This window comes from Macaca mulatta, chromosome 13, assembly GCF_049350105.2.
Source record: "Macaca mulatta isolate MMU2019108-1 chromosome 13, T2T-MMU8v2.0, whole genome shotgun sequence".
NCBI classification, from domain to species: Eukaryota; Metazoa; Chordata; class Mammalia; order Primates; family Cercopithecidae; genus Macaca; species Macaca mulatta.
In genome coordinates this window covers 121,105,466-121,122,158 of record NC_133418.1, presented here as the reverse complement: position 1 = coordinate 121,122,158, position 16,693 = coordinate 121,105,466, and the positions used below count along the sequence as shown (strand labels likewise).

Below are 16,693 nucleotides of genomic sequence, written 5' to 3'. Positions count from 1 at the left end.
ATGCACGGCCTTTTGTGGCACCTTTGCCCGTCGGCCCGGCCCCCGCACCCTGCACTTCCCTCCATGTGCACTGCAGAGCCCTCAGCCCCAGACCACCTCGCACTGCGCTTGCTGGGATCTTCTCCCCCAGCACCCGGTCTGCCTTTCTCTGCATCCCTCCTGGACCCGCCCTTGGGTGTTCTATTGACAAAGGGATTCCCCCCTTTTCTTATGTTTTGGGGCAGTGCTGTGCACACTGTTGAATTTAACGAGTGTTGGCTAATTTGAACTGAATTCTCAGGCGTATTTTTTCCTTTTTCAGATCAAACCGGTGGTGCATTGTGATATAAATGTGCCTTCCAAGTGGCAAACATATCATCGTATATCTCGACATATAAAGTGAGTACAATATTATGGGTGAAAAAAATCAAACTGTGTCATAGCTCCCTAAAAACAATACTTTCTATCCTGACAAATGCCCCTTAGCCCTCTTTCTGTCTCCCCTCCCCTCTCCTCCCCTCCCCTCCCCTCCCCTCCCCTCCCCTCCCCTCCCCTCCCCTCCCCTCCCCTCCCCTCTCCTCCCCTCTCCTCCCCTCTCCTCCCCTCTCCTCCCCTCTCCTCCCCTCTCCTCCCCTCTCCTCCCCTCTCCTCCCCTCTCCTCCCCTCTCCTCCCCTCTCCTCCCCTCTCCTCCCCTCTCCTCCCCTCTCCTCCCCTCTCCTCCCCTGGCTGTCTTGTGCTCTCACTCCCTGACAGGTGATTTCTTTTTCCTAGACCGCCTTCTCTCTGATTTAGCTGTTCATGTGCTACCTTTTCTCTCTCCTCTTGAGCCCTGATTTTGGAAAAGAAAACCAATCCAATCACCATGCCATTGTTTGCAGAACAGTTCACCTGGGGATGCGAAGATAAGAGCATCCTACACACAGCTCAGTTTTAGGCTCTGAAGTTTTGTTTTGATATTTTTTTAAATGTAGCAGTTGCAGCTGCAGCATGTTGAAGGGAAATTTAAAAGCTCTTTCCCCCACCCCTTGACCTCTTGCTACCAAAAGGCCCTTGAGGGCTACAGCACATCCAAGTCAGGTGTTGCCACAGGAACGGAGTGCATTAGAGCCTCATTGGCCGCTGCCCTGGGATGCTGCTGGCAGTGCCAGGCACCGAGGTGCTCAGTGGGAAGCATTGAGGATAGTTGTGATCACTGTGTGCATCCATCTGCATTATGTTTTGGGGGTTGGAAAAAGACAACACAATTGACTCAAACTAAACGTTGGTTTACATCCTGGCTTTTGGTCTTACCAGCTTGGGACCTGCGCCTGCTGCTTCGCTCTGAGGTTGAGTCTGTCTCCCACTGTGGAAAACAGGGCTGAAAATATCTGGGCCGCACACTGTGGTGCGGGTTAGCTTCAGGAATGTTTGCAGCCAGCCCCACAGTGCTTGTCACAGCGTAGCCGTTCTCTGAATGGCAGCTCTTCCCATTATCCTTTTATTGGGATGTTTTAGTATTTTAGTGATTAAAGGCCCTGGCATGGACATCTTTCCATTTTACCATGTTCTGGTCTAAATGGAAGGAATTTCAGCGAGTTTCCAGAGAATGCTGAGCTCTTTATGTGGGGGTGCCAGCCTTGTGTGAGCCAGAGTCACCTCTACCACCTCCCCTCTCAGTCCTGAGAGGCAAGGGCTTGGAGGCTCATGAAACTGGAAACCCGCTGATTTACCCGACAGATCCCCAGGCTGGGAATGAGGAAGATGAAGGAAGTGTGACTGTGAATTCGACAAACTTGGCCCCTTGCACTTTTCCTTAAAATCTCAACGACCATTTATTTAAAAGACCTTACTTTAAGCTTCCGCACGGGGGCCACCTAAATACACAGATCTTTCCACACCACTTTTCATGTATCTAAGAGCTGTTCTGAAATAATAAGACACAGTATTTCTGAATTTTGTTAGTGATGTCTTTCCTGCAGAACGTACAGCAACCTCAGGGAACTTCGTTGGTTTGTGGGTCCTTCTTGACGAAAACACCATTCCTAAAGCCACATTTCATGTGTGTGACCCAGGCCATCAATGATCCTCACTCATTTGACAGACATGATTATTTTTTTCAATGAGAAACCGTGCACTCCGGCAGCATTTGCCCATCCTTTGTCTTGGTGTGTTGGAAGTTCCACTAGATGGACCCAAATATCCATCTGAGTGCAGAGTCCTTCCTACCACACAAAAAAAAACCTGATCGTGTACCTTGGAGTCCTTGTCACTATAAAAACACATAAACAATAGTTATGACGGCTTTCAGAGGCTTAGATGCTCAGGAGAGAAAGGCAGGGTGTGACCCTGGTCAAGAGGAGAGTTGGCGAGGGAGTGGCTTGTCGACCTGTGTTCTGCAGCAGCTGGATGCTGGAGAGAGAACCCAGGGGCTCCCCTGACGAGGTCACTGGGGAATTGAGCTGGTAGTGACTGCATGAGTTGGAAGTCACGGATTTGGAGGTCGAGGCTCAGATTGAAGCCCTGGTTCTGGCACTGACTGAGCCGTGTGGCCTGAGTCACTTCTCTTGCCTGGTGTTCTTTCTGATGTCCCTTGTCAGGGAGGGATTCACTCACTCATTCCACTTATACTGGCGTGGAAAACACCCTGAGTCGTGAATGAGCCTCGGGAGAAAAAGGGTTTAAAAGATCTTTTGTCGTTTATTTAGAAGTGAGCTGGCAAAAGTTGTCTGGGCCCTGGAGTGGTTTTACGTGGGGACTCCCTGCCCTTCACAGGGAGCCTGAGACCCGAGGGAGCAGGGGAAGAGAAGAGCCCACCCCAGGCCTCCTCTGTGGGGAGGAGGCACATTCGTGCCAGACAGAACTGGAGAAGAAGGGGCCGTTGGTCCTGGCCCCCATTGCGAGACTGATGTCAAAGATAGATACAGCTGGACATTAGTGAAAGCAGTGAAAACAGATTTTATTTAGTAACTACTGATAGTTGGGGAAAGAGCCGAGTTCCACTCTGATTTGTGTGGAAGCGATTTGGGCATTTTAAAGGAGCAATGAGAGATGGGAGCAAGCGGGGCCTCAGGAGAATCAGAGAAGTGGAAAAGTACAAAGAGTTGGCCAGTGAAGGTGGCCAGGCAGCTGGTCTGCAAGCTGGCAGTTCTAGAAGTTAGGATTCTGTCCTCCGCCAGAGACTGGGAGACAGGCCCTGCCCTGCCTGATGCTTGCAGTTCAAGGGAAGGATCTCAGGTGCGGGAAATGGTCTGCATTGCAAGAGATGCAGATTTGTCAATGCTGTAAGAGAGGTCAGGTGCCTCTCTCAGGTGTTGGCTGGGATGAACAGTAAATGTTTCTGGCAGCCCTGGGTTTTCGCAGTTGGGTGTTTAGTGGTGGGGCTGGGGTCATCCTGTGGCCGTGGCTTGATGCTGCTGGGCACGGGCTAGAGTTTGGTTGTATCTCAGCGCAGGAATTGGGACAGAGTTGTCATAGGCCAGAGTTCTGCGAAACTCAGTCCCTCTTCTTGTTCATGAGGAAGAGCGGATCCATTCCTTGTAGAACCGCCACCACCTGTCATAAGGAGGACTTGAGGAGAAGGGTCCAGCCATTGCTTCCAGCTGCCATGTGTTCAGGGGGAGCTGAGAGACAGCCGAGGAGCACAACCCTCCCACGAGGGTGGTATGCATCAGGAGGTGAAGGCATGACCATCAGGACGGATACAAAGAAGCCAGAGGCCAGGCACAGTGGCTCAAGCCTGTAATCCCGGCACTTTGGGAGACTGAGGCAGAAGGATCACTGGAGCCTAGAAGTTTGAGACAATCCTGGGCAACATAGTGAGACCCCATCTCTTGGAAACAAACAAACAAAAAAAGAAACTGAGCCCCTTAAGGAGCTCCCTAAACCATCCAGTAAGTGGAGGAAATTATTTAAAGGGAGATCCAAGTCAATCCTTTTCTGGAGGGTGTAAGCTGTATTAGGTATTGTACCCGACTGCCACTGCTACTACTTGAGACAGTCACTACAGCAGTTACTACTGTTACTGCCTGAGACCGTCATTATGACTGAACGAAGGGACAAACGTAGAAATAATAAAAAACAAAAGGAACTGTTTTAAGGAAAGGACCAGGGGAAGAGGAAGAGAGCTCCCTACTTCTAGTGAGCGAAGGCAGCCCCCTGACCGTCCACAGCCCTTCCTATTTATTGGGTAGAATGAGCAGGGAGGAGATAACGATTGGTCAGCTGCTTAATTGATCACAGGTTTATATTATTACTAACAGGCTTCAATGATGCCTAATCATAAGAAACACTTGTGCCTGGGTCGTGACTGTCCTCAGCGGTCCTTCTGGGTGCGTACAGTTTGTCAGTTTGCCAGCATTCTTCATTTATGAGAAACAGTTCGCTGCTTACTCGTATAGTCTCCAGTGGTATTCTGAGTTGATCATGACCCTCACTCTTTCAGCCTCCAACAAGTTGTGTCTTGGGTGTGAGTCTTTGCTGTGACTGTCTCTTGACAAATTTCCTCTCGAGTGTCGACTACAAACAGGTGGCACTGAGGACTGACTCGTGCACGAACACCTCCCTGGCTTCCGTTCAGTAGTCTGAGGCTAGTCCGTTTTGTGGAGTCATTTTGCAAAGTTCTGACACTTCTGGAGTTAATGATGTAGCCGCTTGTCCTAAGTAGGAGACAGAATCTTCCAGTTCTGCAGGGGCTAGCTTTGCTGAGCCCCTTTATAACTTTATGGTGTATCGGTCACCACAGGCAAGGGTGCAGTGGGAGGAACAGACCACCCTACCAGGCTGGCTCCAGGCAGCAGGTCCTTCCAGAACCCGCTTAAGGCGGCTTCCCGTCCACGAGTGCTTGGTCCACAAGTCTCAGGACCAGCAGTTGGGGCAGCACTCACATTTCTGAGTCTCCTTTGCGACGTTGCTCACATTTCGCCATTTGAAGGTTGGCACTGGCCACGTGACAGGAGCCATCCACTGGCTGGAAGCACTTTCTATGTCTTATGACCACACACACAACAGTAACCTTTATGAGCATAATTGGGTTGGTCATTGCCTGCACTGGTTGTGACAGAGGCTTGAAGGGCTAACCGGGAGTAGATCCCAAAGGGAGAAATGTAACATTAACCATCATCTTCTCACTGATTTTAGTCCTGTTTAACCAGCAATTCCCTTTGCCTGATTTCTTTGCCAAATAATTTCCTGTGATGTTGACATCATGGGGTGTTGAAGGAAGATGATGTCTAAAGGGAGTTTGGCCCTTACACTGAGCTCCTGTTTCACGAGAACAGAATGTGTCTTGCTACAGGGACATGGAGGATTCCCTGTGTCCCACAGACAGGCTATGTCTATTATACTGATTTCCCATGAACTGTCATGTTCTTGAGCTCACGAGGCCATGTCATAGTCCCAGTCTTGGGGGCCTTGAAGTTACAGTTTGGTGCCACTCCAGAAGGGGACTGCTCTGGTCGTGTGTATGGGATGTTTCCTGTCAGGACCATGTCTGTGAGTGTGATGAGGCCGTTATGAAGGAGGTCCCAGTTTCAGGACTGAGTAGGGTGGGGGCAGTGAGTGCAAACCCAGGAATTCACCTGTTAGTCTCATCGGCTGCTTGGTGATCCGAGAGGAGGAGGTAGTGATGACCGCACTAGGAAAGCACAAGCAGTGTGAGATGGAGGGAACCAGGGAGGGCCCAGTGGAAGGCTGGATGTGGTTCGGGGGACTGAGGAGTAGTTGATGCAATTGGGAGGAAGATACAGGAATCGTGGGAGAAGATTTAGTCTGTTGGGGAGTATGAAGAGGCAGGAGAATCTGTGGGCTCTTGTTCCATGATCTTGGAGAGAAGCCATGTCGTGGCATCACCCGCTTGTTCCACAGTTGTTGGGACAGTCGTCTGCTTCTGGCTGTCATCTGTGGCCTGAGGCTGTCAATAGAACTGTGGTTTGAGATCTCCATTTGGAATGCTTTCCAGTCAGCATCCTTATATATATTTTTCAGCCATGAGACATGGACAGAGGTTGAACACCTTGTAATTTGGCAGCAGTGAACAAAACAGCACGAGGCCTTTCTTGTGGGGTTCAAGGTTAGTTTCCTGATGGTGGCATTTCCAAAATACCAGATCTCACACTTTCAAACTGTGTAAAGGCTGATCAAGGAGTTTGAGGGGAAAGATGGCCTTGATTTGTTGATTGTAGGACTGTGTACTTAATTAACTCTCGATAGTGTCTGAGGATGTCAGACTGTGTTAAATTGGAATCTCCTGTTGGCCAGGACGTGTAGGGCATTCTCGTGGTCTTCCTGTAGTGGTTTCAAAGGGGGACCGTTTCTGAGGAGGATGGGGTGAGGATCCGGGAGTCATAAGAGGGATGGGTAACACCCATGGCCATAGACAACCCAGTTCTTCAGACAGCTTAGCCAGCTTGGACTCTGGACATGTGGGCTCTTCCTAAGATGCCTGATGACTGAGGCTGTGATGGCAATGGAGTCTTCGACTAATGTGTTGTATTTATAATTGCTTATGTAATTTTGCTAGTGAAATTTGATCTTTCATTAGAAGTTATAGAGGGGATACCCCAAGTGGGATAGATTACTTCCAGGAAAATGTTGGCAACTGACATTGTGGAGACATTTTGGCAGCAGAAAAGCCTCCAACCGTTTAGAAAACATGCAGATCAGTGTGGGGACACACTGGGGACGTACTGGCTGCTGGGCCTCTGGTAATTGGCTGAAGTGTATTTGACAGTGAAGGAAGGGTCCAGGGTAAGCTGTTCCCCTTCCTCAGCCCATGTTTAGAATTTTCCCAGGGGTATGTTTCTGGCAGAGGAAGTGAGGGGCAGCTGCTCGGTCCAGATAAAAGCTAAAGGGTTCAAGCCATTGTTTGTCCAGCATGTCCTGCATTTGTACCTTTCTGGGATGAGTCAGGTGTAAACACCAACAATGACTCTGGTGATAGATTTGAGTGGGCCGTGTGGATCTCCGGTGTTATTTCCTTGGGAGGCATCTTGAAGAAGTTGTTTCCTTCAAGGGAGGTGTCTGTTTGGGTTGCTGTAACAAAATACGTGAGACTGGGTAATTTATAAACAACAGAAATTTTTTGCCCACAGTTCTGGAGGCTGGGAAGTCCGAGATTGAGGTGCCAGCAGGCTTGGCATCTGGCGAGGGGTGCTCCCTGCTGCATAGATGTGCCTTCGTGCCGTGTCCACACATGATGGACGGGGCAGACAAGCTCCCTGAGGTCTGTTTTATGAGGGTGCTAATCCCACTCATGAACCTAAGCTCCCTCACGATCAAATCACCTTTTAAAGGCCTCACCTCTTAATGCTTTTACATTGGGGATTTGGTTTCAACATGAACTGGGGGTTGAGGGGACACAGAATTCAGACCGTAGCAGAGGGTGAATCATCCCACCAGGGGCCCGGGACCTTGGAGTGCGAGCCAGGGCTGTGGTCCCAAGGCCTGGAAACCACGTGGGTTTCTCACGCGGTGGGGGAAGAGGCTCCTAGTTTGGCATATTTATTAGCCCACTTATTTTCCCAAGTCTCATCTGATTTCTTTATGCCGTATCCCTCAGTTTTAATAAGAGCAGTTTGTTGGGGTAACAACAGTGCCTCCAGAAGTTCTGCTGTTTGACTGGGGTGCCGGCCGCTGTCGTAAATCCCCCATTTCTGTGGCACACCAACATCAGGCACTGCCCCAAAGGCATGGCGGCTGTCAGCATAGATGTTCCACCATCATTCCTTCTGTCTTCATGCAAGCCCGAGTGAGAGTGATTCATTCAGCCACCTGGGCTGATTTAACACATGGCAGGGCTGGATAACCAAGAGGTTTGTGCTGGTTAGTGACGGCATATCCAGCCTGGAAGGGCCCATCCTCCCTCCAGAGATAGGAGCCATCCACATAAAGAGTGAGATCTACTAGGGGCAGAGGGGTTTCTGATGAATCTAATCTAGGATGAGACAATCATCTCAGTGACACGGGTGTCACTAACATCCACTAACTAACCATAGGTAAAGGAAGCAAGTGGCAGGGTTAAGGCTTTGATGGTGTAGTATGGTTACGTGAGGGGGAAAGCAGTAGATTTAAGTTTAGCCTCAGAGGAATGCTGTGTTCTCGTTAAGTAGCAGGGTCTGTAGGGTCTGAACGGGATGAGGAATGTGTGTGTCCAATAGGCGACCCTATTGCAAGTGAGACAGGCAGCCTGGACAAGACTGGTGGTTGCAGCCCTGGGTCACAGGCAGGGGACATGCCTCAACCCGAGCTCGGTGAAGCTCTCACAACCCAGGTTTTTATGTTTTGGGGAGAAGGCTCCAAGACATGATCCTCTCCTTCATGCACAAGGAAGGACAAAGGCAGGGAGTAATTGGGAAGTTCAAGGTGGGGGTGAAAGTAGAGAGCTCTTCAGGTTCTCACAAGTGTCTTTAGATAGGGAGTTTCTTACTGCTGGGTCGAGGGATGGCTCCCTCATCGTGGCCTAAAGAGAGGAGGCAATTGGAGAGAAATTAGGCATCCACATCCTACCACATCCCACAGGACCCCCACTTCCCCACGCCCAGTTGTTCTTTTGCTTCCAGGAAAGGAAAATGTTGAAGACTAGAAACTTGGTCTGTAGAGATTGTTTTTTCCTGTGACCAAGATATCATAGCTCAGATACCAGACACACGGAGAGGATAACTGAACTTTGTGTCTAGCCACTCCATGGCCCTTTTTGCTAACGCCCTAAGGAGGCATTCAACGTGCAGAAGGGAGCTGTTATCACTTTCAGAACATAGGAGGAGGTCATCCACAGTTAGATTACGGTCGAGTTTCCTGGGAATTTTGCCTCCTTCAGATTTGCACTTAGGGTGTGTGAGAAGTAGGTAGGGCCCTCAGTAAATCCTTGGGCCATAACGGTCCAGGAATATGGTTCATTTTCCCAGGTGAAGGTGACAAGCCTGGGGAATTCTCATGGTAGGGAATTCTAAAAAAGGCAGTGCACACATTGATGATGACTGTGAAATACTGTGTTAGAAGTGATCACGGCCAGGACAGTGTTAGCATTAGGCACCAAAGAAAGCCTGGGTTTGACAATTTTTTTATAGATCTCAGATCTCGGACCAGCTGATACATTTTTTTCCATTTGGCTTTTTAGTGGCCAGAATGCGAGTGTTGCATGGACTGGAAATATAGGGCAATACCTTTCAAGTCCCTCTGGTTTTAAATGATTGTTTGCAAATCTTGTGGAGGGGCACGGAAGGATCTATTTCTATCTTACAGGGTTCTGCATCTCAAATACATCTAATATCCATGGAGTTTCTTATCCACAAAGAAGGAGGAATCCTGCCTAACAGCTGATCGAAGTCCTTGGTTAAGTGAGTGCCAGGTGGAGGGAAGCAGAGGAACTTAGGGAAGTCGGACACAGTGTTGGGGAATATAGATGAGCGGGAAGGAGTCCCTGGGGACAGCGTGGATTCTAATACCCCGATTCAGGAGAAGATCCCTTCCCAGCAGATTTACAGGGTGGTAGGACTGAGAGGGAAATTGTGCTGCTTGAAGAGATCCCACAGAACTGTTTTGAGGCTGAGAAAGAGGCAAGTCACGAGGCACAGGATGAAAACCCACCCCTGGTGAAGGTGGGGGACTCGGAGGAATGAAGAGGGAGAAGAGGAGACCGTAAGGGTAGGATGCGTTGCCCTGGACTGATGAGAAGTGTGGTGGAGTCCCCGTTTAGGTGGCAGAGTGACTTCTGTTGAGTTTAGTGGCAGTTAAGGGCATTGGACGTTTGTCTCCTGCAGGGCAGGCAGTGATTTTGTGACGGGCAGAGGACTCGGAATTCTTTCCTCCACTGGAGGGCTGACCTGTTTCTCCCCACGAACCAGCAGATGTCCAGGCCCACAAGAGCCGGTGGTTTCTGAGCTTGCTGTGGGTCAAATGTTTCAGGTTTTTTCCTGATGATTTTAATTGCAGTGCATTGTGCATTGTGTATTTTCTAAATGGACGGGGTTGTTACGTGCCACGAATTCTGCAGTTCTCAATGAGAAAGTTTAGGATTAGACTGAACTGTTACTTAAATCACTCCAGTGTTTTTCAGGTTGTCTCAAAATCTTAGTTTAGAAAAACACAATAATAACCATTATGACAACTTAGTTTTTAAAAATAATGCCTCTTTATTACCCTTTTCAAATCAGAATGCCCATAACCTCCTTTTCCCTTCATTATAAGCCTGTGGAGCAGATAAGGCAGGCAGTCCTATTCCAGTTTCGGAAATGGAAGATAGAGGCCAAAAGACAGTAAGGCCCTTCATCTGTTCATTTGATCCCTGATGCCTCCATCTCATCCATGTACCCCTCGCCACCGCCCATCCAGAATTGATTGAGTACCCCCAGGCGCCAGGCCCTGGGGAGGCCGAGAGACTCAGATGCAGGCTTGTCCTCAGACAGCCCACAGTTCAGTCGGGGGAATGACAGGTCCAGTGATACAGCTGTTTAGTTCTGGAATCAGCCCTGGAGACCATGGCTTCTGATTTCAAATGTGCAGAACTTTTCAATTCAACTCAGCTTGGAACTTGACCTGGTTCTTGGGAGCAAGCATTAGGCGACCTTCACCCCAGGGTGAGGGGAGGGTGCAGGCAACCAGTCTAGGATGTCACAATGTCCTCATGGCCCGTTTACTACCCGACTGCAGCGGGTCATGGCTATTTGAAGACAGTGTGGCAACAGAAACAAAAACGACCCTGGCTTTCTTCCCACCTACCATCATCGGTGTATTTCAGAGCGAAGCAGCACATTTCTGGTGCCTTCTACGTTGCTTTTCAACAGAGAAGACAGAAAACTGGGTGGAGGGAAGTGGATGCAGGGGAAGGAACACAGCGGGCATTAGGGTCGGGTGGAGCTGGGCTGGGTCGTTGGTTCTCCATGTGGCCTCCATGGGGCCCGGGGAAGCCCCTTAACCTCTCTGAGGCCCAGCTTCTTCATCTGTGTCACGGGGGAGCAGGACTTGCTCTACTGATTTGCTGGAAAGGTCAGAGACGACTCTATAAAGTGTGCACGGCCAGTGCTGAGCAAACGGCAGCTGTCATTGCCAACCCACCAGACCAAAACCCATTCCTGGACCCATATGCTACTTCCCAGTTTAAACAATCTGAAATATTTTCTATTTAAAATGTTTAAAATGTTTTATTTCCCCCCTCATTTACTATTAAAAATTAATTAGCAACGCAGGAACAGGTGCATTGACAAAGTAATTTTATGGCTTTTGAACTTCTCTTCAGAGTTTCTATTTAAACCATCTTATTTAATAGAGTGACTCGTGCCCATGGTGAATATATAGTTTTAAGAGATACACATTTAAAGTAAGTCTCCCAAAATAAAAAATTAAAAAAAAATTAATTTCAGCCTGCCAATACTGCTAATTTGTTAGAAAAATAAGTCGATAAGTAGTAAAATCTACATTTGAACTGATGCTATTTGTTAAGAAATAAATAATTCGGTGCACCATCGACAGTTCACATCAATGTGTTTCACATTAATGGCAGATTGGATAAATGCCTGATTTTTGAATATTCATTTTGAGCAATGAGATTGAAGTAAAGTAAAAAGAGAATTAATGTTTGTTTTTACTCCCTTGTCAAAGGGTTTGATTTATATTACAGATAATTGTTTGTGCAACTTCTCTATTAGATTGCAAGTTTTTGTTGGCAGAGAATTGAGGAAAATTCAAAGTGTGAAGAGAGGAGAGATAATGAAATTAAATTGAGATGAACTATATGATGAGATGTATTCAGCATCCCACTCCAAGGGCAATAAATTTTTTCCACTGGTCTATCTGGAAAAAAAAAAAAAAGTCTCTTGGTTTATATCACTAGTTCTCTAGTGATTCTCCCAGAGGGAACCAGCGTCACAGTTTCTGGTCTCTTCCTAGGATGCGCCGTGCATGGTCAGGCGTTTATAGGTATATGTGTACTGCATGCACTGTTGTGTACCTTCATTTTTTTGTAACCACCCAATTTATCTTGGATTTTTTTTTTTATCAGCATATATAAATTGTGCTTTCAAAAATGAGTACCAGGTATTCAAAAATTCACATGTACCAGTGTTTATTTGCCAGTGATGGGATTTGATATGTGCTCATCTACAACCTACCACAGACTTTCAGGGAAACTGTTTTCTGGGTGTTTTAGATGGAGTTGTTCATTCAGCTACCTGGAAGATGGATCATCTCTGCCTGAACAACACGGGCCCCAAACCCAGCATGGTGATATTGGTCTAGGTTCATTCTTCAGCTCAACCAGCAAACTTTTAGAGATGTGTGAAGTCCATTTCTCCCTCTGAACTTGCCATTTCCCAGTTTATAAATCAGAGATTATTGTTTCTTCTCTTTATCTTAAAAATTCAAAAAATTTTACAGGTTTTTCTATTTACAGGCTTATTATAAAAATGCGGAAATCTAGAAAAGCATAAAGAATAAAATGGAAATCTAGAAAAGCATAAAGAATAAAATAAAAATCTGCAGTTATCCCATCCCTCAGAGACAACTGATACAGAAGTGCTGGGAAGGGAAGAGTGTGGCCCCTTTAAACGATACAGAAGGGGGAAGGGAAGTGCTGGGGAGAGTAGGGCGTGGTCCCTCACTAGGGCTCTACCCAGGGGACCTGCGTGAGGACAGGCATTTTTGTTTCCCTGCCCAAATGTTGCATTTCCCAAGACCACCCTGGCCTGCCATGCCCCCATCCTGTGCCTATAAAAACTCGAGACCCTAGCAAGGCAGAGACAGCAATGGCTGGACGTCGAGAGGAGCACATCGGCGGAGGAACACACAAGTGGTGCATCAAGAGGGACGCACCAACAGGCACCCGCACACCGGCAGGCCACCAAAGGCAGACCAGCACGGAGTTTGGCTGGGGCAGTTGGAGGAGCCTTGGGGTGCTGAGAGGCCTGATTCCAGGGAAAAACCATCTCCCTTTTGGCTCCCCCATCTGCTGAGAGCTACTTGCACTCATTGAAACCTTGCACTCATTCTCCAAGGGCACATATGGTCCAATTCTTCTGGTACGCCAAGGCCGGAACCCAGGATACAAAGCCCTTTGTCTTTGCGACAAGGCAGGGGTCTAATTGAGCTGATTAACACAAGCCACCTACGGCTAAACTCAAAGAGCAGCCTGTAACACACCCCCCCGGGGCTTCAGGAGCTGGAAACGTTTACCCCTAGACACTGCCATGGCGTCGGAGCCCCACAGCCTGCCCGTCTGTATGCCCCTCTAGAGGTTGGAGCAGTGGGGCACTGTAGAAGCGAGCCACATCCCATCGCACGCACTGCGAGGGGGACAAGGGAACTTTCCTGTTTCACAACCACTATTAACCCTAAGGTACCTTCACTCCTAGTGCTCTTTCTGTAGCCCACTGTTGTGGTTTTTGTCTATGACATTAATTATATTTGACCCTTTTTCCCCTGTAGATATAAATTCTGCATAAACAAATTTTAATGGCTGTATACTTTATGGTGTGGCTGTGGCATAATTTATTTAACCAGTCTTCCATACTTAGACATTTTATATTTTTGACTTCATACATAATTCTGTGAGAAAGACCTTCACCTCTAAATCTTTGTCCACTCTCCTGTGGGGTGGATTTCATGGTGCGGGATGAGTGGGTCAGTGGTTATTGATCCGTTATATTACATTGATCTGTTTTGCCCAAGTGTTCTGCAGGAAGGCTGTGCTGATTTTCAGCTGCATCAGCAGTGGGTTGGTGTGCCTGTTTCTCAATACTCAGGATAAGACTCTAAATTAAATTTCTTAAAAATCGAGACAAAATATAGCAAGACCTTGTTTAAACATTTATTATTTTATTCCTCTTAGTAATCTATATTTAGAAAAACTCGCAGCCTAAACCAGTTAGGAAAACCAATAGTTGAAAACATTGTAGCAAATCTTTATTGTAATTGTAATAGCACATGGATAAACTCTGATATAACTTGCATAGAACATTTCTTTTTATGACTTCTTGTGGGTAGCATCTTAAATATGGAATAAGTTGGACTCTGGGTTGATTGGAAGCCTCTTTTGCCACAAAACCTTAGCAGAGAAAATAGATTCTCTTTATTGTGACAAACATATTCAATTAAGATTTATATTTACTCTAAAGAGAGATGTTTCTCAAATTCTAAGTAATTTGCATTTAAGGAAAAAGAAAAAATGGCAGTAACAGTAAATTATAATGTAAAAAAATTAACCAGAATTGCAAAGTTGAGCTTACTTATTGTTAAAGGATATCAAGGATATCATTTATTCTTTTTAGACTTAAACAATACATCTTGTATTTTACATTATTTTAATGGGAATTACAAGAGATTGAAACTGTTGCATGTGTCTTTGATTACGGCATAGTCTCATGAACACTACTAACTTTGTGTTGGGTTTTGAAAATCTTCTAAGCACTTCCTCTCCCTCAATACATAGAAACAATAAACTAACACCCCTAAGATTATACTGAAGTTGCCTTAAAACTCAGGAGTGAAATAAGCGGTTCCTATTAACTTTTCAAAGGAATACATGTTATTTTCTTTGGGAGATGATCTTGGCTCCCGAGAAAGGGAAAGCAGCTACATTATTTAAGGCAAAATTGTCTGCCTGTTTTCCAAATGGACACAATTTTCTTTCATTTTACCCATTATAGTAGTGGGAGACATGTTTTATAAAAAGTGGAGTTATGTTCTATTCATCTGGGCATTTTAGATTTTATAAAATGCCCACATTTTTATCAAGCTGCCCAGAATGTCACAACTGTGGAGTTGGAGCCCCACAGCCTGCCGGTCTGTATGCGCCCCCTAGAAGTTTGAGCAGTGGGGCACTGAAAAAGCGAGCCACACCCCCATCGCATGCTCTGCGAGGGGGACAAGGGAACTTTCCCGGTTTCACAACCACTGTTAACCTTAAGGCACCTTCACTTTCTGTAGCCCACTGTTGTGGTTTTCATCTACAACAAAACCATATATACACACACACACACACACACACACACACACACACACACCCCTGTCACCAGGCTCTGTGACATTCTGTACAGCTTGATAAAGTCCTCAATAGGGCATGATATGTAGTATTGGAGGCTGCTTAGTGCATCCCATTGTTTTTACAGTTCTTTAATTATATATATATTGAATTTTCAGTGTTTTCCCCTGAAACTTAACGTATTAATGGATGCTTTTCTTTTTATCCTTACAGTGTTTTTACAAATGGAAGATTATTTATTCCACCTGCAAAAATCATTATACCCAAATTTAGTCTGTCCGACTGGGACATCGTGCTGGCCACGATCGGAGAAAAAGTCTTCCCTCTAGGAGGCGTTCGGAAGTAAGGAGACTCTCGCCTATAGAACAGCCAGGGGGCGGCAGCTTGTGTTTATTCTTTTCTATGAGAGTTTTCTGCCTGGACCAGCAAGGTCTAAAATGATTCACCATAAACTCTTAATTTTCATTCTTCAAGCAGATAGTATTTTTTCAATCTTGGTTTTATACTTACTTTTAACCAGCCTCATTCATTTACATTCAGCAAACCATTGAGCATCTACTGTGTGCTAGGGGTGGAGAATACAGCATTGCAAAAAGGAGTCTTGCTCCCTGAAACCCCTACTGAGTGGGCCAACCTTTCAAGTTGCTAGAATACTGCAGTTGGTGTGTGTGTATATATATATATGTGTGTGTGTGTGTCTGTATATGTGTGTGTATATATATGTGTGTGTGTGTGTGTGTATATATATATATATATATATATATATATATATATATATATATATATAAAATGAGGCCTCCCAGTTGGTCTGGAGGAGCCAGGCCTGTGGGAGCTGGTGTTTGGATTGAGTCTTGGCAGAGATGGGGGAAATGAATTTCATGGGACAGAAGAGCACGTGGGAGGGAGGTAGTGTGTGTAATGGCTTCTAGCATGGGCTTGGGGGTTCGACATGGAGCAAATCTCTCCGCTGTGGGTGTCTCTGTTACCTCGGGCACATTCCTAACTCCTCGATGCTTGTTTTGTCATCTGGAAAACTGGAAATAATAATACCTACTTCCAAGGGTCCTAATATGTGTAAAGTGCTTAGCATAACACTCAGTGCATAGTAGGCATGAAATGGGTTTGTGATTATGGTTGTGACCGTTGATGAGGCACAAACAAGCAGAGTGTGTTGAGGAAACACCACAGTGTCGTCATAGGAATTCAGCACTGTTGTGAGGGAAGCGGCCAGCCCCGAGGCCAGAACTTAGGTCCCATGAATACCTTACAGATCAGGCAAGGGGCTTGCTGTCTTGCAGCCAGTGGGTCCCATTTGTGTGAACGAAAGCTCACAGTGGTGGTCATCCATCGTGATGATGGATTGAAGGTGGGAGGTGAGAGATGGGCTGTGAGCCAGGTGACTGTGAGGATAATCTGGGTCGGCCTTCAGCTTTAACCACATGCACAGGCTGAAAGTGAAGAGATGAGAAAACTGTCCCATGCAAGTGGAAACCAAAAGAGAACAGGGGCAGCTGGACTTACCTCAGACAAAATTGACATCATGTGAAAAACTGCAGCAAGAGATAAAGAAGGTCACCACATTATGTTAAAAGGGTCGGTCCATCAAGAATATACAACAGTTATAAATAGATATGCAACCATCACTGGAGCACCTAAATATATAATATGCAAGTATTACCAGAACTGAAGGGAGAAGTAGACAGCAATACAATAATAGGAGGCGACTTCAGTACCCCACTTTCAACAATGAATACATCATCCAGACA

The 16,693-nt window shown here is 46.5% G+C and overlaps 2 protein-coding genes across 2 annotated transcripts in view; one reads left to right on the top strand and one right to left on the bottom strand.

Annotated features, from left to right (window-relative positions):
* The window catches only part of EIPR1 (EARP complex and GARP complex interacting protein 1), a 608,423-nt gene that overhangs the window by 548,258 nt on the left and 43,472 nt on the right, over positions 1-16,693 (bottom strand). The window lies entirely within an intron of this gene.
* Positions 1-16,693, top strand: part of DCDC2C (doublecortin domain containing 2C) — an 84,329-nt gene that overhangs the window by 25,742 nt on the left and 41,894 nt on the right. Inside the window, exons 3-4 of the mRNA XM_077960191.1 lie at positions 302-378; positions 15,141-15,269. Coding sequence (XP_077816317.1) covers positions 302-378; positions 15,141-15,269 — 206 coding nt within the window. The remainder of the gene's footprint in view (positions 1-301; positions 379-15,140; positions 15,270-16,693) is intronic.